This window comes from Alligator sinensis, unplaced genomic scaffold (assembly GCF_000455745.1).
Source record: "Alligator sinensis unplaced genomic scaffold, ASM45574v1 scaffold32_1, whole genome shotgun sequence".
Lineage (NCBI taxonomy): Eukaryota > Metazoa > Chordata > Crocodylia > Alligatoridae > Alligator > Alligator sinensis.
The window spans coordinates 1,178,621-1,203,051 of record NW_005842409.1 but is presented as its reverse complement, the minus strand read 5'-3'; the positions used below and the strand labels follow the sequence as shown (position 1 = coordinate 1,203,051).

General features: G+C 43.4%; 1 protein-coding gene across 8 annotated transcripts in view; it reads right to left on the bottom strand.

Annotated features, from left to right (window-relative positions):
- The window catches only part of PRKACB (protein kinase cAMP-activated catalytic subunit beta), a 102,513-nt gene that overhangs the window by 11,003 nt on the left and 67,079 nt on the right, over positions 1-24,431 (bottom strand). For all 8 annotated transcript variants that reach the window (XM_025211525.1, XM_025211521.1, XM_025211522.1 and 5 more), the window contains 7 exons: positions 23,679-23,807; positions 21,331-21,429; positions 17,635-17,717; positions 16,924-17,050; positions 12,863-12,958; positions 9,953-10,075; positions 3,018-3,182 (listed from right to left, as the gene is read on the bottom strand). In XM_025211525.1, coding sequence (XP_025067310.1) covers positions 3,018-3,182; positions 9,953-10,075; positions 12,863-12,958; positions 16,924-17,050; positions 17,635-17,717; positions 21,331-21,429; positions 23,679-23,807 — 822 coding nt within the window. The remainder of the gene's footprint in view (positions 1-3,017; positions 3,183-9,952; positions 10,076-12,862; positions 12,959-16,923; positions 17,051-17,634; positions 17,718-21,330; positions 21,430-23,678; positions 23,808-24,431) is intronic.

Sequence of the window (24,431 nt, the reverse complement as noted above, 5' to 3'; positions counted from 1 at the left end):
GGGGGGGCATCTGCTGTGTGTCCTCAGGAGAAGACGGGATGGAAGGGAGGGTGGGGGTGGAGATCTCTCTGCACAGCCAGGCCAGAGCATGGGGGATCCCCCAGGTGCTGCGGGCTCCTTCCAGAGTGGGACCTGCAGGTGTCTAGAGCCCAGAGGTGCTACTCAGCCACACAGCAGCAGCGCATCAGGCACCGTCTCAGGAAAGCCCCATCCTTCCTGAAGAGCCTATAGCAGCCATCTTGTTGCAGCTGAATGCCATGATATGGCCACTTGCTGGGGAACTGGGCCATATCATGGCATTTCACTGCAAATTGCATTTTTCGTGAAAAAATTACTTAACTTGGTGATTTTCATGAAAAATGTGAAATCCCAATTTAAACCAGGCCCTACTCATGGAGAGCACTGTTTTCTAATAGACATGCTTGCTCAGCCTTGATTACAGCCATGTTATCAAGCACTATTTTAATAAACAACTAAATACACCAGTGATTCTCAACCTGGGACGCCTTGAGAGTCTTTTAAGGGTGCTCTGGGGTGCCACACTATGTTAGTACTGTTACGTGGGCAAACATGATTCACAAGATAAACCCAGAGATTTCAAACAAATTCATAGTGTTAAAACAGAGTGTTCAAACATTCTGACCTGTTGTGGTCTTTCTGACTTCTTGCAACAACCAAGAGTTGGCATTTTTTGATAAATGCCTTGAGTGCAAAAGGGCTGAGAACCACTGATATATACAAACAAAAGAGCACTCGATATTATCTGAAATATTAACTGACTACACTACGCATAAGTGCAACATAAAAGTATTATGCACACTATTTTAGCTACTAATGCAGGAGTTAGCAACCTATGGCTCATAGGCTGGATGCAGCCACAAAGGCTTGGAACCGGCCCACAAAGGTCTGATTTGGTGCGTCTGCATGTACGCGTGTGGGGGTGGAGGGCTGCCAGTTTAAAAGGTTCATTTTGAAGTGGTGATTTAAAAGAGCTGCATTAAAGCTTCCTGCTATATGTTCTTGCCATTATATTTGCTGCTCCTCACTAGCATTTATCATGTTTTACAGTGACACCCAGTAAATGGAGGGGGGCACAGAGCAGGGAAGAGATCAGCAGCCATGGCAGTTGCCAGGTCACAAATGCCTAGTGTGTCGCTCTAAAACCCCTATAGATTTCATTACCCAGTAGATTCAGTTAGGTAAATAACATTACTATAAGAAAGTGCTGGTGGTAACAATTACTGTGAAAAGATAGTATTGTAAGTATAATAATTATCGTTAGGAATTCATTAATCCTTGAAATTATAAAAACGTTATATATTATTTAGTAATACAGTATTTATTTCCCATAATTAATATTGTCAAGGCCATACTATATTCGTTTTCCCAATCCTTCGCAAATGCTAGAATAAGTAGTAACAGCTATGCCCCTAGTTTTCTTTAGAATAATTAAGAAATATTTAAAACTTTTCTATGGCAATAGGCTAGTAAGGCCAAAACATTTACTGAAATATTAAAATATTTTATTTATTATTACAGGAAAAATTACAGATGATTTATTAGGGAAGAAGTTTCATTGCAATAAATTGTCTTGTAAACAGGCATTTAAAAAGTGGAGAACAGATAATTACAATTCTGTAGTGTGAAATCTTTTCTTAAAATGTCTCCACTTAATACAAAGAGTACAAGATGTGTTAATAGTACCCCGTCTTCTAGTAATTAATACATTAGTGATTACTACAACTATTGTACTGTCAACTGGTGTAGCCAAACAACTAGTTTCTTTTTATAAACTATTGTTAGTTTTTAGGTTTGGCCTTTAAACTGTTTTTATTATAGCAGCAAGTTCACGCCTCTGCAGTCAAGACTGGTAGTGTTGGGAGAATTTGGGTATATTATTCAAAGTGTATCACTTGACTCATACATACTAAACTCATTTAGGATGAATGTCTCAATTCAGGTACAAAATTATTCCGCGACCCAAAATTATCTGGGCAATACCATGGGCGTATTTTAAAACTGTTACCTATTTAAAAAGCAAACAAACAAATGTTTCCTGGTGTATATCAGATCTGAGAACTGATGAATTCCCAGGTGTCTAGGCATGCTACTGAAGAGGCATTATTCTGTAGAAAGAGACAAGTCTTGGAGCTGCTGAAAAAGCCAGAGCTTAAATTGAGTCCTACCCTGCTCCACTCACCGTGACTGGACCTAAGCCTGCCCTTCCAGTCAGCCTCCTTCGGAGCTGCATTTTCTCAAGAATTTAGTGAAATTCTCAAGCTGCTGCCCCAGTCTGGTACAGCTCCCTTAGCAGTAGCAGAGATCAGTCACCAATACTTTTAGTGGCATTTGAACAGTTAACACTGTTCAGCTGCCAGTCTAGAAAACATTGTGGTAAATGTCCTGAAAGCCAATCTCTACTCATGTTCTCATCCTGCTACACCAGTTCTTAGAGTGAGAGAATTAAAAAAAGTCTGTGTGTATTAGTATGTGGGTGAGTGTACAAACAAGACAGTATATGTAGCAGTAGTGGGGGGTGTGCACCTATAGCAGAGGCTAAAGATAAGTTTCTTGCCAAGACAAAAGCTACGCCATGCTGAAGAGCAGACTAGCTGCTGAAGAACAGGACGCAGCGAATGAAAATTTATGTTCAGCAAGAGGGATGATTTCAGCAGCCCCTATACCAGGAATTAGGTAGAAAGTTAGAGAGGCAAGAGGTAGCTTATTTTAAAGATAGACAAGGAAGAGATTAGAGCAGAACATGTCACAGGAGAATAGGAATAAGTAAATGCCCAGGATAAGTAGACTTATTCTTTGTGCTTTAATGCAACAAGCCTATATTCATTAGGTTCTCATTATTTAAGATAATTTTCTCTTAAATTACATTTGAACATATGAACTAAGTACCAGATTTTTTTAAATGTACATTTCTATATCAAATTTTAAAAGTCACTTTTGGACTTTGATTCATAAAATAAAAAATGCACATTTTAATTTTTCTAAGCAGAAAACCTTACCTTTCTCTGATAAATGGCAATCCAATCTGTAGTAGCAAACCACTTGTGGTTCTTTATGTCATTTACACCATTCTTGAGATTTCCATATCGTTTGGTCAAGTCTACCTGGAGTAAATTTCGTAGAAGATCCTTTAGGTCTGAACTGAAGTGCGATGGGAACCGTACCTAAAACATACATTCATGTAATAACATTATAGTACAGATATCAGCCTTTTCTCCTTTGTGAATGAAGAAAAGTAATATTCACATAAAAAAACCTACTGGATCACACTATATTTAACATCTAAGCACACATCATCTTGGAGCACACGGACAGAAATATAGCTATAGTGATATTTTCTATTTCAAAGGACCTTTTGCCAATGGTATATCAATTTGTTGCACTTTTATTTCTGCCTTAAACTTTCCTCAAAAAGTCACTCTAAGTGTGGAGTTGAGGTTACATAACTGGCTAATTTTGATTCAACTGGTATGATTCAACTCCAACACATCAAGGTTCTTTAAACTCCTCAAACTTTTAGGAGCAGATTTTAAAATAGGCATGCAAAAATTTGATGCTGATTTTGAGAACACATTTGGGTTGGTAGAAAAAAGGGGGCACTCATCTCTCTTATTCAATGGCTTATAGATGAACTCATTTATATTTGTGAAATCAGATGCATGTAAAATCCAACAATATGGTTTAAAATTCTGATTTGGAAAAAGCATGGATATAGAAAAGATGATTAAATAAAAAGTTTTGTGAATATCAACAGGGATATCTAGAGATAGCACTATAATACTTTACAATAAAACACTTGTCTTTAACTAGTTTAAAACATGTAAAATTAATTTTTCCTTTACAAAACTAAGAAACAGCAAGCAGTCAGTACTAAACTGTTTAACTGACTATTTGTGTTCAGCTAATTGGCAGTGTAAGGGCACTGTAGGGAACTGAACTAATACCAGATTAAGAAAATTTGGTTTTAACAAGTTGCTAATCGCACTTTCAGTAGTCAGATGAAAATTGCACTGGTGCATTATATAATCTATGTGTATAATCTATCTGTGGACTGTACATATGCTACCAGTCAAACTCTTAGCTGAAAAATTCTTAGCATTGTTTAAACAAGCAAGAGTTGGCTTGACTTACTAACACAGTTCATTCTAGGTTGGCTAAGAAGTATTTAAAGATAGTTTATTTGACAGTTTCACTAAATAGTTTTAAAGGGCCTTACTAACTCTGTGGTGGTGATATCTCAGGAGATATATTCAGGAGGACTAATGCTGAAGTAGAAATTGAGTAAGGCAAAAACGTAATCAAATAAATGCATACACTTTTTTAATGGAAAGAACCACAGGAAATTTAATGTTATAATTTTACAGTTTTCTCCTCAAGATGCTACTCTCCCCCCACACGCAAAGGAATGCTCTGTACCACCAGCCAAGCACATTGGTTCCATACTGGCTTAGAAGGAAGGATGCCAGGATTTGAAGCATCAGCTCTCCTTCTGCAGCACCTGCAGGCAACACAGGCTCAACTGTAGCTACCGACCTCCTAAGACAAAATGCAAAGTGTTTGTCATAGGAGACTCCATCCTGAGGGGGACTAAGGGAACCCTCAGTTGCCCCAACCCCTTAGCTTGGGAAATCTGCTGCTTCCCAGGAGTTCGTATCAGAGACATTGCGAAGAAGATCCCTAAGCTAATCCAGCCCACTGACCGCTACCCTATCCTCCTTATCCATGTGGGCACAAATGACATGGCTCGGAGCAATCCCAGCCAGGTCATGAGGTGCTACAGGGATTTGGGAGTGGCGCTTAAGGGGTTGGGGGCACAGGTGGTGTTTGCCTCAATCCTCCCAGTTTTGGGCTAAGGGCTGAGAAGAGAGAGGAGGATTGACATAGGAAACCAAAGACTGCGGCACTGGTGTCATCACAAAAGCTTCGGCTTCCATGACCACAGTCCGCTCTGGTGTGAGAGGCAGCGAGCTGCTGGGAAGGGACAGCCTCCACCGCTCTCCGCTGGGGAGGAGGTTCTTCTCAGCCAGACTGGCTGACCTGCTCCATTGGGCTTTAAACTAAGCCCACCGGGGGACTACCTTTAAACTAAGCCCCCGGGGGGACTCCCGCCACTGCTGGCCCACTGAGCAACCCTTGCAAAGCCAGCAGGCCAAGGCACTTAAGGGAGCTCATCCCTGCCCCAGCCCTGGAACGATCTGTAGGCAAGGCAAGGGCCCACAAAGGGACACTTGTGTGCCTGTTCACAAATGCCATGAGCTTGGGGAATAAACAGGAGGAACTTGTCCTCCTGCTTAACACAAATAATTATGATGTCATAGGGATAACAGAGACCTGGTGGAACTCCACCCAGCTGGGTGACTGGGCCACAGGTATAGATGGCTGTACCCTGTACAGGAGAGATCGAGTGGACAAAAGGGGCGGGGGTGTAGCTTTCTCTGTCAAGGAAAGCTACACGTCCCTGCATGCCAACTTTGGGACCCAGGGTGGACGACTGGAGACTCTCTGGATTAAAATCCATGGGGAACACGGCACAGGGGACACAATGGCGAGAGTCTGCTACAGACCTCCTACCCAGGATCAAGAGCTTGACCAGGAGTTCACCAGGGAATTGGCTCAGGCTGCAAGCCTCCAATGCATGGCTGTTATGGAAGACTTCAGCTACCCAGACATCTTGTGGGAAGAGCGCTCAGCCAAATCCAAATGGTCGCAAAGCTTTCTCTCATGCGTAGATGATCTCTATCTGACTCAAGAAGTCTACGGGCCGACGACAAGTAAAGCACTGTTTGACCTGGTACTGACAACGGGGGACAACCTAATCAGTGACCTAATGATCGAAGGGAAGCTGGGTGACTGTGACCATGAGCTGTAAAACTGGCAAGTCAATCAGCAGTACAGAAGTCCTTGACTTCAGGAAAGCTGACTTTGATAAGCTAAGGAGGCTTTTCAGTGAGGCCCTAAGGGACCACGACCCAAAGGGAAGGAGAGTTCAGGATGAGTGGCTGCTCCCCAAGGGAGCGATCCTGGATACACAAGCTAAGTCTATCCCATCTTGGAGGAAAGACAGCAAAAGGGCACAGCAGCCCCCTTGGCTCTGCAGGGAACTAGCAGACCTCCTGCATCTAAAAAGAAAGACCTACAAAGGATGCAGGACTAGATCCACTTCCAAGGAGGAATATTCTGCACTGGTCCAGACCTGCAGGGAGCGAACCAAGAACGCCAAGGCTGTGACTGAACTCCAACTAGCTACAAGTATCATGGACAATAAAAAGTCCTTTTCTAGATATGTGGGGAGCCGGAGGAAAAGCAAGGGCAATACTGGACCCCTGCTAAACCCGAAGGGACAACGGGCAACCGACGCCCAGGAAAAAGCCAACTTGCTAAATAGGTACTTTGCGTCAATTTTTTTTTACCAATCCCAAGGGATGCCGCTGCCCATTATGGGATGCGAAGGCCCGGGTGAGGGAGATTCCTTACCCTCCATCAATGCTGACCTTGTGAAGGAACACCTTGAGAGGCTGGACACCTTCAAGTCAGCTGGCCCTGACAGTTTACACTCCAGGGTACTCAAGAAGCTGGCAAGCATCATAGCTCAGCCCCTGGCACGGCTCTTTGAGAACTCCTGGTGCTCTGGTGAAGTGCCCGAAGATTGGAAGAAGGCCAATGCGGTGCCTATCTTCAAGAAAGGGAGGAAAATGGATCTGGCAAACTACAGGCCCATCAGCCTGACCTATCCCAGGGAAGGTCTTAGAAAAGATTATCAAAGAGACCATTCTTAACAGACTGACTGATGGCAACATCCTGAGGGATAGCCAGCACGGGTTTGTTGCAAGTAGGTCCTGCTTGACCAATCTTATTTCCTTTTACGACCAGGTGACCTATCACCTGGACAAGGGAGAAGAGGTTGATATTGTATATCTTGACTTTAAAAAAGCCTTCAATCTGGTATCCCATGATCACCTCTTAGCAAAACTGGCCAACTGTGGCCTCGGCTTCATCACAATCCACTGGCTAGGGAATTGGCTCTGTGGTTGGACCCAGAGGGTGGTGGTTGATGGAAGTCAATCGTTGTGGTGTGCTGTGACCAGTAGGGTCCCTCAAGGCTCTGTCCTTGGGCTTATACTATTCAATGTCTTCATTAACATGTGGACACTGGTGTCAGAAACAGACTGGCTAATTTTGTCGACAACACCAAACTTTGGAGTAAAGCGTCCACACCTGAGGACAGGAGGGTGATCCAGGCAGACCTTGACAGGCTCAGGAAATGGACGGACAAGAACCTGATGGTGTTTAACACCGAAAAATGCAAGGTTCTCCACCTTGGGAAGAAAAACGTGCAGTATGCTTATAGGTTTGGCAGTGCTACACTGGCTAGCACTACGGACGAAAGGGACTGGGGGTCATCACGACTAACCACAAGATGAACATGAGCCATCAATGTGATGCTGCAGCTAGTAAAGTGAGCAAAAAGCTGGCTTGCATCTATAGATGCTTCTCAAGTAAATCCCAGGATGTCATTCTTCCGTTGTACTCAGCCTTGGTGAGGCCGCAGCTGGAGTACTGCATCCAGTTTTGGGCTCCACAATTCAAAGGATGCGGAGAAGCTTGAGAGAGTCCAGAGGAGAGCCACACACATGATTGAGAGCCATGGGACTCTTCAGCCTGGAAAAGCGCAGGCTCAGGGGTGATCTGGTGGCCACCTGTAAGTTTATAAGGGGTGTTCACCAGGATCTGGGGGAACATCTGTTCACCAGAGCGTCCCAAGGGATGACAAGATTGAACGGTCACAAACTCCTCCATGACTGTTTCAGGCTAGACATAAGGAAGAACCTTCTTTACTGTCCGAGCCCCCAAGGTCTGGAATAGACTGCCGCTGGAGGTGGTTCAAGCACCTACTCTGAACACCTTCAAGAGACATTTGGATGTTTATCTTGCTGGGATCCTATGATCCCTGCTGACTTCCTGGCCCTGGGACGGGGGGCTGGACTCAATGATCTTCCAAGGTCCCGTCCAGCCCTAATGCCTACGAAATAAAGCCTATGAAACAAAGCACCATAATTCTACATATATAATAAAGTAGTTGCAACCATTCTTTATATGCAAAACCCAACCTTAACTATGGATATCCTAGTTACACTTCAACTTTTTATATATAAATTAGGGGTGCACCGATAGGGATTCTTTGGGACGATACTGATGGCTGATTTTTAAGGAGCCATATCTGCCAATACCGATCCGATTCTGATATGCAGCCAGGTAGCTTAGAAACCAGCGTCCAGCTGGTAAATCTGGTGTGGGGGGAAGAGGTGTGGGGAGGGCAGATTGAGGCCCCGTGGTGAGGGATGGAGTGGGGCAGGTGCTGCTCAGCCAGGGCAGGATATGGGATGCAGCTGCGAGTGGCTTATCTGGGGGTGGCGGAGGGCAGCTTCCACCACTGCACACCCTGGGAGAGCATGCAGGGCATGTGCCCCTGGATCTGCGTGCAGGGTGGGACAGACTGCTGCTATGGGCTGCAATGGGCTCTTCCCAGCGGGGGCTGGGAGGGGGACTATAGTGGGGGCTGCAGCCACCCCAAATTTCATTGCATCCCCCCCAACCTCCTCCTAGTGCTGCCACCACCTGCCCTGAGTGCATCCCGGCCCAGCTCCCCTGCTGGGAAGATGCCAGTGCAGCCCCCGGTCCCAGTGCACAATGGCAGCCTACCTTGCCTCACATGCAGATCCAGAGGCACACCCCACCATGCCCTCCCACGTTGTGCTCAGCGGCAGAAGCCCGCTCCCCTGGACAAGCCACTCACGGCTCCATCCCGTGCCCTGCCCTGGCCAAGCAGCACCTGTCCCTGCCCCACTCCCAATGTCACCACAAGGGCCTCGCTTTGCACCCTCCCCACACTCCTTCCCTCCCCCACCCCTTCCCCCACAAAAGGACACCAGCGTTGGTCTGATAAGTCAAGCCGCTGGGCTGTGCTCCTCACCTTGTGCATACTGTAGCTGTGCACATGTACGGGGCATTTATCAGCCACACCAGGGAAAAAAAAGCCGATTTCCAACGCTGTCAATTTTGCCTACATTGGTGCCAATCCAATATGGGACCGATGTATTGGTGTACCTTTAATATTAATTATTTTATCTATATAGAATGTGTATGTGAAACAATCAGACAAAAACGAAAGTTAAGCAAGACCTCACGTACTCTTCACCACCATGAACAGCCCCCCTTGCTATTACCCAGTTACCACTCTGTGAATCTAACTTCAGCCTGGGTGACATGGGTAACAGCAAAATTTAATGGCCTATGATAAATGATTGCTCAAAATGATTGATCTAATGGTTCCTTCTGTTTTCACATATATGTATGTGAGGGAAATGTACATGTGTAATAAATAGGTAAAAGTTACCAAAAGTATTCTGCCACAGGGTTTTGTTCCTGAAGAGTTTTAAACAACTATTACAAACAATCGGATCATTTGAGATTCCCTAAAAAAAGGGTTGCAGGAAAATAATAAAGGAAAAAGCTAGGCAATAGTTTTTTAAAAACTAAATGTATTTTCAAGTATAAAGATAGCCATGTGCTTTCTTTCACTATATACCTAGTAGATTGTTTTTCCATCTTCTTTTAAATGTGAAGACAAAGATGCAGGACCTGTGAATGCAGCTGATGGAACTTATAAACTTGAAAGCAAGGAAGAATCAAGGCAGTATTCCATATTAAAAATGTGCACTGTTTATTTTCTGCAATAAGGTTGCCCACAGATTCATGTCTATACATTATGGACATCTCTAATTCTCCATTGAAATGGATTGGCGTATAACAATCAGTGAATTGTGGATCTACTCCATGTAGAAAACTGAGCTATTCTTCAGGAAGAATGGGATAAACAACAACAATTATTATTATTACTACTGCATTTTTTAAAGTGCAGATTGCCTTAGCTTACCTTTCCAGAAACAATTTTTTCATAAATCTGAATTGGTTGATCTGCAAAGAATGGAGGATATCCAGCTGCCATTTCATAGATTAACACTCCTAATGCCCACCAATCCACTGCTTTGTTATAACCCTATGATAAGGAGGAAATACTGTTAGTACCGTTGCTAATTAGATTTAAGAAGTCCCATACATTTATAAATACAAAGAATTAAAACGATTTGCTCTACTTGGAGTAAAATATTATGTCTCTACTCATAGCTGCTAATGGAGGAGGGAACGCAGACTAAGATAATGGTGCCCCGTGCCCCCAGTGTGTGGGGAATGGGGTTGATGTGTGGTGAAGGTGGGGGTGTATGCAGGTGATGCATGGGGAACAAGAGGGGGAACAGGAGACAGCAGGGGAGGGGTGGGGGCACATGGCCCCCAAGATTTCTGAGCCCACAGCAGGATGTGGGGCTACAGCTGGGCCAGGTCAGCTCCAGGCAGGAATTGCCTCCAATGCCCAGTGGGCGAGACCTGGCATGGGAGGGAGTGCCATGCCGCCATGGCTGCCAAGGCAAGGTGCCCCTTGCCTGCCCATCAGCAGCTGGGACACAACTCTGTGCCACTACCATGCCTCACTTTAGAGGCCATGGCAGTATGGTGCTCCTGCCTGCTGGGCCACAGAGGTGACTCCTGCCTGGACCTGGTCTGACCCAGGTACAGCCCCATGTCCTGCTGGGTCTCAGAAATCTTGGGGAGCACGTCTCCCTCCCCACCATGTCACCTGTGCCCCCCGTCCCTCTCTGCTGCGTAACCTGTGCCCCACCTGCCACGTCACCTCTCTCCCTCGACCCCACCCTTACCTGGACAGAACCGCAGGAGCTGTTTCCCATTGCTGCTTGGCTGCCACATGCATGTGCATGCGCATATGCAAATGGAACCCCCTGCCTCCCATCATCCTCCCCACTCCACAAACAGCCTATTTTAGACTGGAACCCTGCCAGCCTGTAAGGGGAAACCTGGGGTTTCCTGCGTTTTTCTCTGTTAAAGGAGAAGATGAGTGTTTTTCCACAGTGAATGGAAAACCAGATCCCTGGCCTCAGCCATTGTTCTTAAGAAATATTAAATAATTTTCCACTGGTTTGGGCCCCAACAGTTCTCTTCCCGAGGGGGGCCAGGGCCCAAGGGCCCCCAAATACTTGGTGCCTCTCTCTTCAGTAGTATAAAAATAAATTGTTTACTTCACCTTTCATATAGATATCTTAAGCTCATTAGTTTATCTAAAGTGAAACCTCACAAAACTTTTAATAGAAACCAACTTAAAATATTTAGTTACAACATTTACTCATTTCTAGGATGAGTTTTGCCCTCACCACCCCATTTAACATGGGGGGGAAGCCCCTTGTCTTAGAATCGAGAATGAGGGTGCATTTCTGTCAGGGTGATGTCCCTTAGCCTTTCTCCAAACAAGGAGTACCTAACAAGGCAGTGGGAGCAAGGGTTTTCAGGTGTCCTATACTTGCCTTACTCTGGAGGTTGCAACATTGTGGTATTTTATAGGAGTTACCCTACCACAAGTAGCCTCACCGCGTTGCTACCAGGCCCTTCAGTCAGATGCAGTTTACAGTCACAGACAGGACCAATACTAATACTAATAAGAAGTTCTCTCTCTATTCAGGTACTTCTAATACTCTAGTTTCAACGCAAAATGATAAACCTGTTATGCTTAAAAAGTAGAATCAAGTTTGACTATATATTAATGCATTACATATAGATCTATCTACATCTATCTGCAGAGAGACATACACACACCACCACACACACACACACAGCGAGAGAGATACACACACACACACACACACACACACACACACACACGTTTCCCTTGCATTATGCAGGTTCTGTATGCGCGAATTTGCTCTTATGTGATGACCCTTTTTATACCAAAAATGTGTTATATGCGAGGTAATTTCACTCTTATGCAATCGGTGTGGAGGAAGCCTGCAGTCAGCTGCTTTGTGAAGTGCACTGTAGGAGTGACGCACAACAAAATATAGTCTGCTGTGTAGATCTGTGCTGCTTGCTCGTTGTCTGTGATGTGTTTCTGTAGTTGCCATCCCCATTTTGATAGTGCCCTGTGTTTGTGTGTAGTCTGCTGTTGGTGAGTACCAAAACTGTCTTGTAAAAGTGGTAGAAATGGGTCTCAGGGTCAGTATGGTCAAGGTCTTGGAACGTATCCCTATCTGTTATATTGTAAAGTGGGTTCTGTTTATGCAAATTCGAGTTATGCACCGTTTTCCAGGAAAGCAAGTACAGCATAAAGCAGGGGCGGGCAATTATTTCAGGCGGCGGACCGCTTACTGAGTTTTGGCAAGTCATCGAGGGCCGCGTGACAGGCAGCCAGGGGCAGCTAAATATTAGTTTTCTAAATTCAGAATGGCCTGGTGGGTCGCATTTTGCCCTAATGCTTGCAGATGAATGCTGCTGTACATATTTATTCTATAATTCTTATTAGTAGATCAGTATGCATGTTTGGTTACTTACTGGAACTTTGTTCAGTCCATTAAAAATGAAGCATACCAGCTAAGGTAAAACTGGCCCCTGCTTTCATGAGTTTACTAATAAAAAAAAGCCTAATATTACTTTTTTTGCTTGGCTTCCCATTTCCAAATTAACTGAAACTATCAGACTAGAATTTTACAAGTCTGCGTCAAGAGAGTCTGTTCTGGCATAATTTTTAGTGCGTGTGTGTTTAATAATCTCTCCCATAGAGGTATTACACTGTGTTCAGTTAACTATGGATTGGTAATCCAGGGTCTTATTTCTTCAGATGCCTAGCTTCTAGAACTCCTTCTGGGCTCAATGATTAGGCGGTCATTTTAAATTGGATTTAATGTACTGCTGGAACAAGAATACAGTGATTGTTGTATAATACCTTGCTGAGAATTATTTCAGGTGCCAGGTATTCTGGAGTCCCACATAACGTCCAAGTTCTTCCTTTTACTCTTTTTGCAAACCCAAAGTCTGTGACCTGATAGCATAGAGAAGAAAGGGGGTGGGGGGGAAAAGATTTTTTTTTAAGTCTACCTTAAACAGAAAAAAAAGTCATGCTTTGAGGATGTGTTGATAAGCATTTTCACTTGCAGAAACTGTTTGTGTTATTCAACATTCTGTAGTAAGATTTCATTTTCTTTGGCTGTTGTAAATCTGAAAAATGCAATTACGGTGAGTACTCACCACTTAATACAAGCTCCTACACAAAATAATGCAAAGCTGTGAGAGTTAACCATAAAATTAGTGTTATATTAGTGTATGTGTGTGTATATTATATATATACACACACATACACACACCTACACACAAATATAATTTTATTTATATAGAATAATTGCATTAAACACTACTTCTAGTAGCTGTGACTAGATTTTTCATGAAATATTTTGAAGAGTTCAAAAATGTGAGTTCTATTGACAGCTCAAAACTTCTTTGGCCACTGTTAGAAACCCCAACTTGATCAGAAAAAAAGTTAGCAGAGGGATCAGTGACCCATTGCAAATCTGGAGATTTGTATTGTACAAGTGTATAAAGATTATATAAGAAGCAAGGATTTTCTGTAGGTGAAATCTTTTATGGGACCAACTATATCATTGGGAAGGACATAGACAAGTTTTAGGTACCATGCACCCTTCTCTACTGTATGAAGATGATATGGACTCCTGGTGCCTGTGGCAGGGCACTGTTGGTGCCTGCCACTTTAAGGGCTGAGCCAAGCAGCCAGCAGGTGCTTGATTGTGGTGGCCATTTTAGATCTCTGTCCGCCTATATAAACACAGCGGTTTGTTGCTGGCAGGCCAGGCAGAAACATCACCTGGCTGCAAGGCTGAGTGCAACATCCTGGAGGGAAGGGAAGAGCTGTAGGGGATGGTTTGGAGGCTCCTGGTCCTGGGCATGACCTAAAACTGCACCCTGCTGGGAGTGGGTGACCTGGTGGGGCTCCCAGTGGCACGGGAGCCTCCAGAAAATACCAGGGCAGTTACCACCCCAGTGAATGGTAGGTCGGGGAGCCTTAATAACTCCAGCTTCCGCAACCAGGTGGGTTACCCCACAGTAGGGTCAAGAAGGCAGACCCAGATTAGAGAGAGGGCTATAGACTCAGAAGCCTGACTAGAAATACCCTCAACTGGTCAATGCTGGGGCCAGGACCAGAACACTCAAAAGGGCCAGGGGCCCACCGTGAGGGATGCCCAGAGCTGAGGGCCTGGGGTTTCCGACTGGCCTTGGAGGTGAGGCCAGGGCCCATGTGGCCAAAGGTCCCGGGGGGGGGGACGGGGGGGGACACGATGACGACACACACACATAATCTGAGAGGGTAAAGTGTTCAGGGAGCCAGGCAGCCCAGAATGAGGGCAGTGTAGGCTGCCTGATTGGAGGGATCCGGTTGGGGTCTGGATTGGAGAATTCTGGGGCCCAATGTGGGGCTGATGGTAAGAACTGTAGATGCCATCTGTGAGGCTTGGGCTGTGGTGTAGGGGAGGAATGGAGCCGCAGATAGCGCCCCCTGGCATCAGGGCTAGAAATGGGCAGACTCCTGCCTAATTAATTTCCTAATTATATCATCAAGGCATGGCAGGCGAGGCGGCGGGTGGTTGGTCCAGAAACAGGTAGGTGGGCCAATGACAGATCGGCCCCAAGAAGGCTCCCTGTTACAGTGCTAAACAGTGACAATTTAAGGAAAAGAATAAAACAACATAATAGGGGTCATCTGTATGACAGCACCTTTAATACTGAATGTCTGAACTTATCTATGTAGGCGAGGGGTTGGCATCTAGTCAATGGGCTGAATCCAGCCCTCAGACCGCTAGACACAACCTGCTTGCCTGTGCTCATGTTTACGCTGAAGCAGAGTAGTGGGAAACTCTGCTGGGGCCAGGAAGTTGGAAACTGCTTGTTTGCTGTTTCCCTTCTCCCCTTCCCCAAGGCTGTGGCGTAGGCACAGCTTCCAGCTGGAGGGGAGCTGTGCCAGGGCTGGGGAGCTGGAAGCTATGTCCCTGCCACTGCTGCTTCTCCCATCTACAAGGCTGTGGTTTGAACACAGCTTCCAGCTGTAGCAGAGCTGTGCCAGGGCAGCAGGCAGGAGGAAGTGGCAGCAGAATGGGAAGCAGCTTCCTGGCCCTCGCAGTTACCCTTAGGCTGGGAGCTGCACTTGCACTGCAGCCAGGGAACAAGAAAGGCTGGAAGAAGCAGTGGGGGCATGGATGCAGCTCCCAGTATCTGGAAGTAATTGGGCTTTGGGGTCAAACTCTAAAATTCCTCGCCTTCCTCTCCCAAGTTTCTACAATCTAACTATTCTTGAATGAGCTATTTACATACCTTCATGGATAAAACGCACCATTCTGAACATGAAGCAGCTTGTGAAGATATCTTAGCATACTACTATTAGGTGGCTGAGGCTTTGCAAGCCAAACACTGTACTACCACAGTAGCTTTTGCTGTAGTTTTGTGGCAGTGGCATCAGCAGCAGAAACTACCATGCCTGTTTATGGAGGAACTTTTTTGGATCAGCTTCAACAGTGAAGCATCATTTCTGCACTTTGAAAACACTGACTGATGGGAGAGGGATTTGCTGCAGGCCTGGGATGACTTCAGAACTTCAGGATGACAAAGAGCATTTTCCCCGATTTCTGCATGCAGCTTACCTCAGCACTGCTGTATCAGCACACCAATGGGAGAGCTTCCCTTGCTGTTCAGAAGCATGTGGGCTCATCACTTGTTACTCCCTACTGTAACTAGTCAGTGTTTGGACTGCTGTGATGGAAACTACTTATGACTTTAAAACATGCTGATGCTGCATGTGAAGGCTCACCAATCTTCAGGACATTATCAATGCACTAGGACAAATATTTCTATTCTGTGCCCTGTGACAGGTCTCTGAATTCATACATGGAAAGAGGTACTTCCTTATTGCGCTCCAAGGTGTAGCTGGCCAGTGTCGTATTAATGCAGGGAAGCCTGGAACAACGCCATGCTTTTCTAGGAACCAAACTCTTCTCTTCAACAAACAAAAGTAGATTTGTTCCTACAAACGCTGCTGTGGGCACCCATGGCCATGTACATGCTCCCCAGAGCAGAGTCCCTGGTCTAAGGAGAAGATAAGGAGTTTTCCCCTACTGTTCCTGCTCCAGCTCCCCACTTTCCCTCCCCTGGCCCACACCCTGACTGGTCCTGTAATATTAAAGCCAGTGGAATCCAGGAACCAGGGAAACTCTCCTTACCATGGCTGGCAGCACCGTTGACATGTTGACAACTGGGCAGTGATTTCAAAGACCACAGAGCTGGCTAGCAGGGCAAGGAGACCTTCCTTGGGGTTGGGAACCAGGGGCAGGGATGCTCTCCCCATCCCAGTTCTAGGACCCGCAGGCTTTAAACACTATGCATGTTGCCTATCTGGTCCCCAGTAACTGAGGTTAGGGAGGCTCTACTCAGCAACTATTCCCTGAATCTCTAATTTTAAACTGCTCTGTACAGCCCATCTTCACTGCATATGCTGAGATCTAACAGCTGGGGGCTGCCTATTGACAACCTGTTTCCTCCCCAGAAAGGGGAAGACAACAGGCTGTCAAGTAATGAGCTCTTCTAAGGGATGTGGTGGCTCAGCCCTCTAGTACCTCCTGGCTGGAGGGCTTGCATGTGTAGCCCTCTAGCCATGGACACTCCTGATAAGAACTGTGCTTGTATTCAGAATCCAGGGAAAACCCCTTTTCTGCACAGCTCAGCTCTAGTCTTGCTGAGATGGTCAGAAACTTGGGCAGTGACTTTTTTAATATTTCAGCCACTCCTTAACAAGTAGGAGTTTACCTCATTTGGTCTGAATGGAAGGTGCCTAGCAGGTCCACCAGCTTCAACAAAGCTTGTGACTGCCTATAAACTGAAGATGCACCTAACCTCCAGCATAACAATAAAAAACCCCAAATATATGAATGTTTGCCTGTATCGTACCTGTATGTATCCTTGTTGATCAATTAAAAGATTTTCAGGCTTTAGATCTCTGTAGATGAGGTCTAATGAATGGAGGTACTCAAAAGTTAGCACTATCTGAGCTGCATAAAACCGTGCATGTGGTTCACTGTAAAGAATTAAAATAGTATTACACCTCTAATAACTCTATAAACATTATATTAATATATCTTAATGTGGTGTCATAAATCTATAACCTTAAAACTACAAACAATTTATATATCGAGCAACTGGTCCCTTTATTCAGACAGAATAAAGGCCATAAGCAATATTTTACTGAACACCAATTCTCTAAATCTTTTTTCTTAAGACTTAAAATTTAAAATTCCAGAAGCAGGACAAGGGAAGAAACGGGTTCCATTGGATGAAACCTCCCGATTAATTTTTGTTTTGTTGCAAAATGTTTACTGTCCACTTGATCCTTTCTATTGGTTTCTAGAAACCAAGAGCATTTCCAACACAATACACGTTCGTCCCAGGATTCTCTCTCGTACAAATTATGAAAGCTTACATTTACTAACTGCATACTAATACATGTAATTAGGAGGTTTCCACCACATCATTATTTCAGCTCACTGACATGAGGCAAAACTAAAAAATCATTATTATGTAATTCATATTATGTAATTAGAACTCTTTCTTAATAGCAAGAAGTTTATTTTGAAAAGGAAGAATTTTAATTAAGAATTTTACCTGAACCTTCCAATTCTTCTCAGATGTGAGAACATTTCACCACCAGGGACATATTCCATAACCATGTATAAATTAGAATTATCCTAAGAGAGCAAGTGAACACAAACATTAAACATTTAGCATTGCAGAATCTCTTCAGAGAATCATTTTATTGGGGGGGGGGGAGGGGGGAAGGAGAAAAATCAACCTCTAACTATGCACTCTATATAACACACACAAAACAAAATGGTTACATGGAAAGTCCTGAAAAACAGGAGTCATCATCAACAAAGTGAATTACTAAATCTGAACGAGGAATCTGTATTCCCGTGTTTGAAAGAACAGAAAAAAGAAGTGTAATCATTAACTTCCTGAGTCAGATTGGCATAGAGACTGACCTGAAATTATAGGCAGTAACTCACAAGCCATAGAACAGTGATTTATGTACCCATCATCAGGAAATATATTTGCTCCTATATAGCTCCTAATTGGCCCCTCAAAATAGGCAGCCTAAAAATATGTTAGTCTTTTCATATTTGCCAGAAGTTTCCAGAGATCTAGACTGATCTAAACTTGAAATGGTATTAGACATATTTTCATGTTTTGAAAAACAATACAAGCACTACTGCTATCTTCATTAGCAGAGGGGGACATTTGTTTGCTGAACTGGTTCTCGGCCTTCTGAACTCAAGGCACCGCTCAAAAACTTTTGTGAATTAAACAGCTCCCCTTACGCCCATTTCAAAAACTAATTTATTCATTACAGTGCTTACCTCCTAAGGGGAAAGGGAAGCAAGGAGAAGGAGCAGGTGTGCAGGGACAAGTGGGTGGTTACTTCCCACACAGGGACTGGGGAGCTGTGTTGGGGGGAGGAAGGAGGAGCAGCTGGGCAGGGATGAGCCTGTGTTTACCTCCTTGGCACCCTGCAAAGGATCTCATGGCATCCTAGCCTGCCATATCACCCCAGATGAGCATCGCTAGTCTAAAGGGATACCTACATTTATTACAAACTAGCAATATCATCTTAGCATGATTAAATGTTAAGGTTTGTTCAATCCTAGAAAAGGCTGTCATCAAGATCTGTTTCAGCTTGTCAATAAAACAACAAGTGACATTCTCTTCTCACACTACTGAATTATGAATTTGGTTCTATTTTCTACAGAGAATTTTGTTTAAAAATCTTCCTGTCATAGAACTACTTATTTCCATGCAAAACCCTAAAAGTTTTGCTTGGTTTCAGTACGTCCTCTCTCATGGACCCCCGACTGATCAACTGGCAAGCATGTGGAAGAGTTCCTTTAGCTGCAGGCTCATACCACAGATTAATATATTGTATTGAAGGTGGAGTTTGGAGCGGTATTAGACTTTATTTTGTTGTCCTTTATTACTTGTAAGATGGGTGGGGGGCATTTTTTTTTGTTTTGTACAAAACATCTTGAATTGGCTTCTCTTTCTAGAAGCATCACTTCCCACTTTGTTGAAGGAAGGCAACACTTATTTGACAAAGCTAGGATATGATAACTAGGACTAGGCCTATCTTGCGGTTCTCCCCTTGCTATGTTTGATTTAAGGGTTAAAAAGTCTTTACCACTAGACGAGGGGTTTTTGAACCCGAAAGCTTGCTTAATAACTATTCTCCAACTATTTGGGTTGGTCTAATAAAAGATATCAAATTCACCCAAGGAACCGTGTCTGCCTTTACCACTAGAAGAATTTAAAAAAAAAATCTCAGGGAAAATATTACAAAATTTGGGAGCAAAAATCTCCCCAAGGAGTGGTTTGGATCTGCAGCTTGTGTAAACTGGTATAGCGATGGTAAAAACAGTGCATCTATACAGAAATAAACTGGCTGAGTCTGGCCCAATATCTAGAGAAATGCATTTCCAGAGTGGCTTCAAAATCAAAAGTTGCTTCTTTAAGTGAGCTCACTTCTTACTTAGGCTGAGGGTTGAGCCCTGGTTAATGGGCTGGATCCGGTCTGCAGAACCATCTTGTGTCATCCACATTGCAGGGCTCCCCAAGGGTCTGGAAATCTGGTGGTGGGGAACACTGGCAGCATTATTTGGTGCCAAATTTCTGAACTTGTAGGGAATCCCAAGGACTAGATAACATGGCACTGTGCACCAGAGTGCGCTAACATGTAGCTGAATTCGGCCAAGCATGTGGGTGGATACAGCCAGCATGCAAGTTGGATCTGGGGGTGCAAGATCAGGCCTAGGGACCAACCTCAAGGTCCAAGCACACACGGGATCCGGCCCTTGAGCCAGCTGACCTTGTGCCACTCATCCAGCTTGTGGCACCACAAGGTTGGGAGCTGCTGACTTAAAAGTACTAGTTGGAAGAGAAAAATAATGCAAGGGAGGTACTACAGTTCACACAACAACTTAAAGATTACTCTAATCGGGGTCATAATGTATAAATAGATTTCTGAAAATTTACCATGCAGATATTGTGGGACTACACTGAAAAAAAACAACAAACACTTCCAGATGTGGCATAAAAGGATGTCATTAAAGTAACTGGTGATACTTTGAAAGAGACCTTAACTTCTTCAGGTTTAAGATTCTTGAATAGTAATATATTTTGGAGACGGAGTCAGCCGGATCGGTCTGAAGTGGGGAAGAAGTTGCACTTGAGCGATTAGCTCATTTAGAGAAGCATGAGCTTTCTGACATCTGACAAAATAGGCTGTAGTTTATGAAAGCTCTTGCTTATCTGAATGAGGTAGTCTACAGCATATTTCAGTTTGAATACCTGCCTAGTTTCCAACAAAATTCAGACAGTTTTGAAGGACTTTCTGATGCAAGATCTCTATTACCAAGATGATGATGAAAGTTGACTCTTGGAAAGTTTATGCTGTGCCCCATGCCCTTACACAATTTTATATAGCTGGTGGTAAAAATAATCTGAAAAGTTGGAATTTAGAATGCTATTGAATTAACAAGGTAAAGAATCCTCAGATATTTTCTTCAGTTTCTTGCTCGTCTCTGCCTCATTGTAGATTTTGCCATAGATGTTACTGTCATCAACAGATGCATTAAATGGCTTTTTCCCATTTCAGCTGGAATTTGTTAGAGAAAGAAGACTTCAACATAAGGAAAGAGGATTTTTGATTCCTCTTCAGAAATAACCAAACAGTCCAATATTCCTAGATACCTTATACGTTCTTTAGTATAACACACAAATGCACATACCATTTGTATGGTCATAATTGAAAGAAAAAAGGCTGGAGAAAGAGGCTTTTTGAGGTTTTTTTGCATAGCATTCCACAGATAACTTTAGTTAAAGGGAGGTCTTTGCCTTTAGATATCACACTCATCTGACTGCCTGGCTACAACTTACATTTCACATTACAATGACAGAGATGAGAAAATTATTTGTGAAAAATCACAAAAAAAGGGAAAATGACTAATCACTTTCCCCCACTCCCCTCCAAAAATGGAGTTATTTCAAATTGAGAGTGCCATTTTAGGAAAAAAAAATGCAAAGTACATTGACCAAAGTGTATGAATTACTGGATATTAGTCACAATTTGTATTCTGTTTAGATGACACAGTGCTGCAGGCCAGATCTGGTCTGTGGGCCAGTGGTTGAGCACCCCTGTTGTAAGGCTACTGTACCATAGTTACACTTGTAGATTTAACGTGTGAGCATATACTAGACTTTTTCTTTCTTTTTTTTTTTTTTTTGAACAACTGTATTTAAAATAAAGCTTACCTTAAAAGAATACTCCAGTCTTACAAGGAAAGGAAAATTTACTGCTTGTAATATTCTCTTTTCATTCAACGTGTGTTCTATTTGCTTCAGTTTGACAACCTGTAAAAACAATCATTGTATTCTTCAGTCCTTAAAACTTATATGCAACTTTACACACGGTAAGTGACAGATTTCTAGTACAACAATACCAATGCTTATTTAGAATTTTTTCTCTTAACTTTCAAAAGACTCTAGTACTCAAAACACATGGTTCATGGATGGTTCTTTTTTGTATGGGATGCAACAGGGAAGCAAACTTCTCTAGGTTTTCTTCATAAATTTCTTACTTTAGCCAATGGAAGCCCCTTTCAACAGCAAAATGGTGGATCAAACAAATCTATTTGATCTTGGGACTGTGAGAAGACCAAAGCGTGCCAAGTACTTCTAGTTACAGGTTGTATGTGTGCGTGTACTATACATCATATTTACTTGAATTCAAGATAAGGTTTCCCTCTCACTATTTATCATAGGTTAAACCCCCCACCTCTAATCCAAAATGAGGAGCAAGGTGTGGTGGTCGGAGGCAGGAGTGACTGCTGTAGGTCTGACTCTAGGGTTGGGGTTACAGCTGCAACTGCTGCCCACCCCACTGCAGCCTCTGCCCTCTTCTCCTCACCCCCCACCTACCTTCTGTCCCTTGGCTTATCCTCCAGGCAAGGTTCTGATCTTGCTCCAATCTGGGGCAGGAAGCACGTAGTTACTCTGGCCTCAGCTCAGTCCAGTAGCAGAACTGGCCTGGGCTCCAGTTCCAGACCAGAGCTGCTGCCACCACTGCTACTGGGACCGGCTGAGGCTAGAGCAACTACACTCCCCCTGCCCAGGCTTGGAGTGCTGAGAGAGCCCTGCTTGGAGATGGGGGGCACAGGCAGCAGACGGGTGTGAGGAAGTAGTTGCAGGGGGCCTCCAGGCAGGGCAAGTGCTGGGGGAGGGGACAGATGGGAGAGGTCACACTACTGCCCGCTACTGCCAATCCCCCTACCATTTGCCTCCATGATTGTCTGTCTCCCCTTTTGCCTTCCTGCTGTCCCCCCTGCTTTTCTGCCAGTGCTTGCCCTGTTGCAGCGGTGGAGGGGGGATGAACTTAAGATGATTTGGATAAAAACTGGATTCAGTACATGAAAACATGTAATAAATGTATAAATTTTCCATGTGTGGAATTTAATTGGGGGGGGGGGGGGGGGCAGGGGGGGTTGTCATCTTAAATTCACAGTCTTCTTGGATTCAGATAAATGGTGTAAGTACTTACATGCTAAAAATGGGACTAACTTATTTTACAAAGCTCATGTACTAGCCAGAAGATGACTATGGACATTGAGCTAAAAATCAACATTTCCACTTTTACATTCTCATAACAGTGCCAGACCTCACAATGGATTTTCCTTATTCTGCTGCTTAAGTTAATTGTAACACTCTTGCACAGAGATCTGGAATCTGGATTCCATCCTCTAGAATCCATTTTAACACACTGCTGCCAAAAGCAGTAAACAGCAGGCTTCTGACCTCTGTCCTACCATACCAATTAGGAAAGAAATCTATTTCCTCTTCTTTCACTCCAGCACCCTATTACAAGGAGTGGAAAAGCTTGTAATTAAGTGGACACTGCACTGACGTCCTCTTAATTATACTAAATAAGGGATTTAGAAACAGTTGCATGTGACCTAATAATTTCTTAAATGTGAAATATTTTTGATGGTTTAAACAGCAATATAAAATAGCAAATAGGGGCTCTATGAAATTTGAATTATTTTAGTTGCTGTGCAAATATTCAGGCAGTTTTCCCTAATCAGTAACAAATTCCCTACTGTGTTGTACCATACAAATGCCATCCAATGCCAAAAATCAATGCAAAAATATTATTTTATTGATTAAATTTTTCAAAGAAATTACTGGTGCTTAAAAAAGAAATCCATTATATACATAGAGACTACAGAACTATGTGCGGTGTGGTGAGGAGGAAGGGCAGAGAGAACAAGAGAGGAACTAAGTGTTTCGCTGAGGGACTGAACTATGAGCATCTGCCAAGAAACATGTTTTGCTATGACTAGGCAACAATTCTGAAGATTACATTATTTTACACATCATAAGGATTCAATATTAAAAACAAGAGGCTGAACGAAGAAATGTTAAAGAACTAGTTCACCTGCAGCTTCAGTGGTGGCTAAAAGTTGCTGTAATATTTTCATTTTCACATTGTGATGACACATTTTCTTTCCAAGCCACAGATAACTATTTAAAATGAGATCTATATATTATGCTTGCAGTAGCAGTGTTTTCACCACAGAAATAGCATAACTGCAAAATGTACCAACCTTCTGTTTGTCCAGTATCTTCATAGCATAATACTGTTCTGTGGATTTGTGTTTCACCAACATAACTCTCCCAAATGACCCTGTTCCAAGGGTTTTTTGTCTCTCAAAATCATCTAGGCCAGCAGTATTCTATGTGGACAAATATATAACATAAATATTATTTGCAATTGACCTAAAGTGACAGGAAATAGAATAGTTTATCGAAAAAGCTAGATAAAATTAATTCTATGAAAGACAAGTGAAAAAGAGAGTTAACTAACATAATATTATTTACACATAAGAGCCTTACTAAGAGGTTTCTCACAGTACTCATTCAAACAAATTTGGACTTATTTATATGTATTATATTTAATTAATAGAAATAACTATGAGGGTGGCATCTGCCTATCAGGGAACAGAAATTAGCGTGCATCTAAACCACATTAGCATAAAAGCAGCTAAACAGAATCCCAAAATAGACTATACCTAAAAGCACCACTATGGCTCTAGAATAAATGCTAATGGTAACTCTACATGGACATGTGTTATGGAATTATTTATTAATCATCTAGAATACATAGTAAAGAGACATTTATAAAAGTGTGCATCATCGCATTATTTGAATACTATTTTCAAAGTTAACATTAAACTATTTCTACCAAATATACTTTTCATCTTTCCTCATCACAAGGGAGACTTTTTCTTAACAAAATGGGGGTTGCTAAATCAGGAGAGAGATTTCTAAGAAGACTATTCAAGATATGCCAAAGTTTC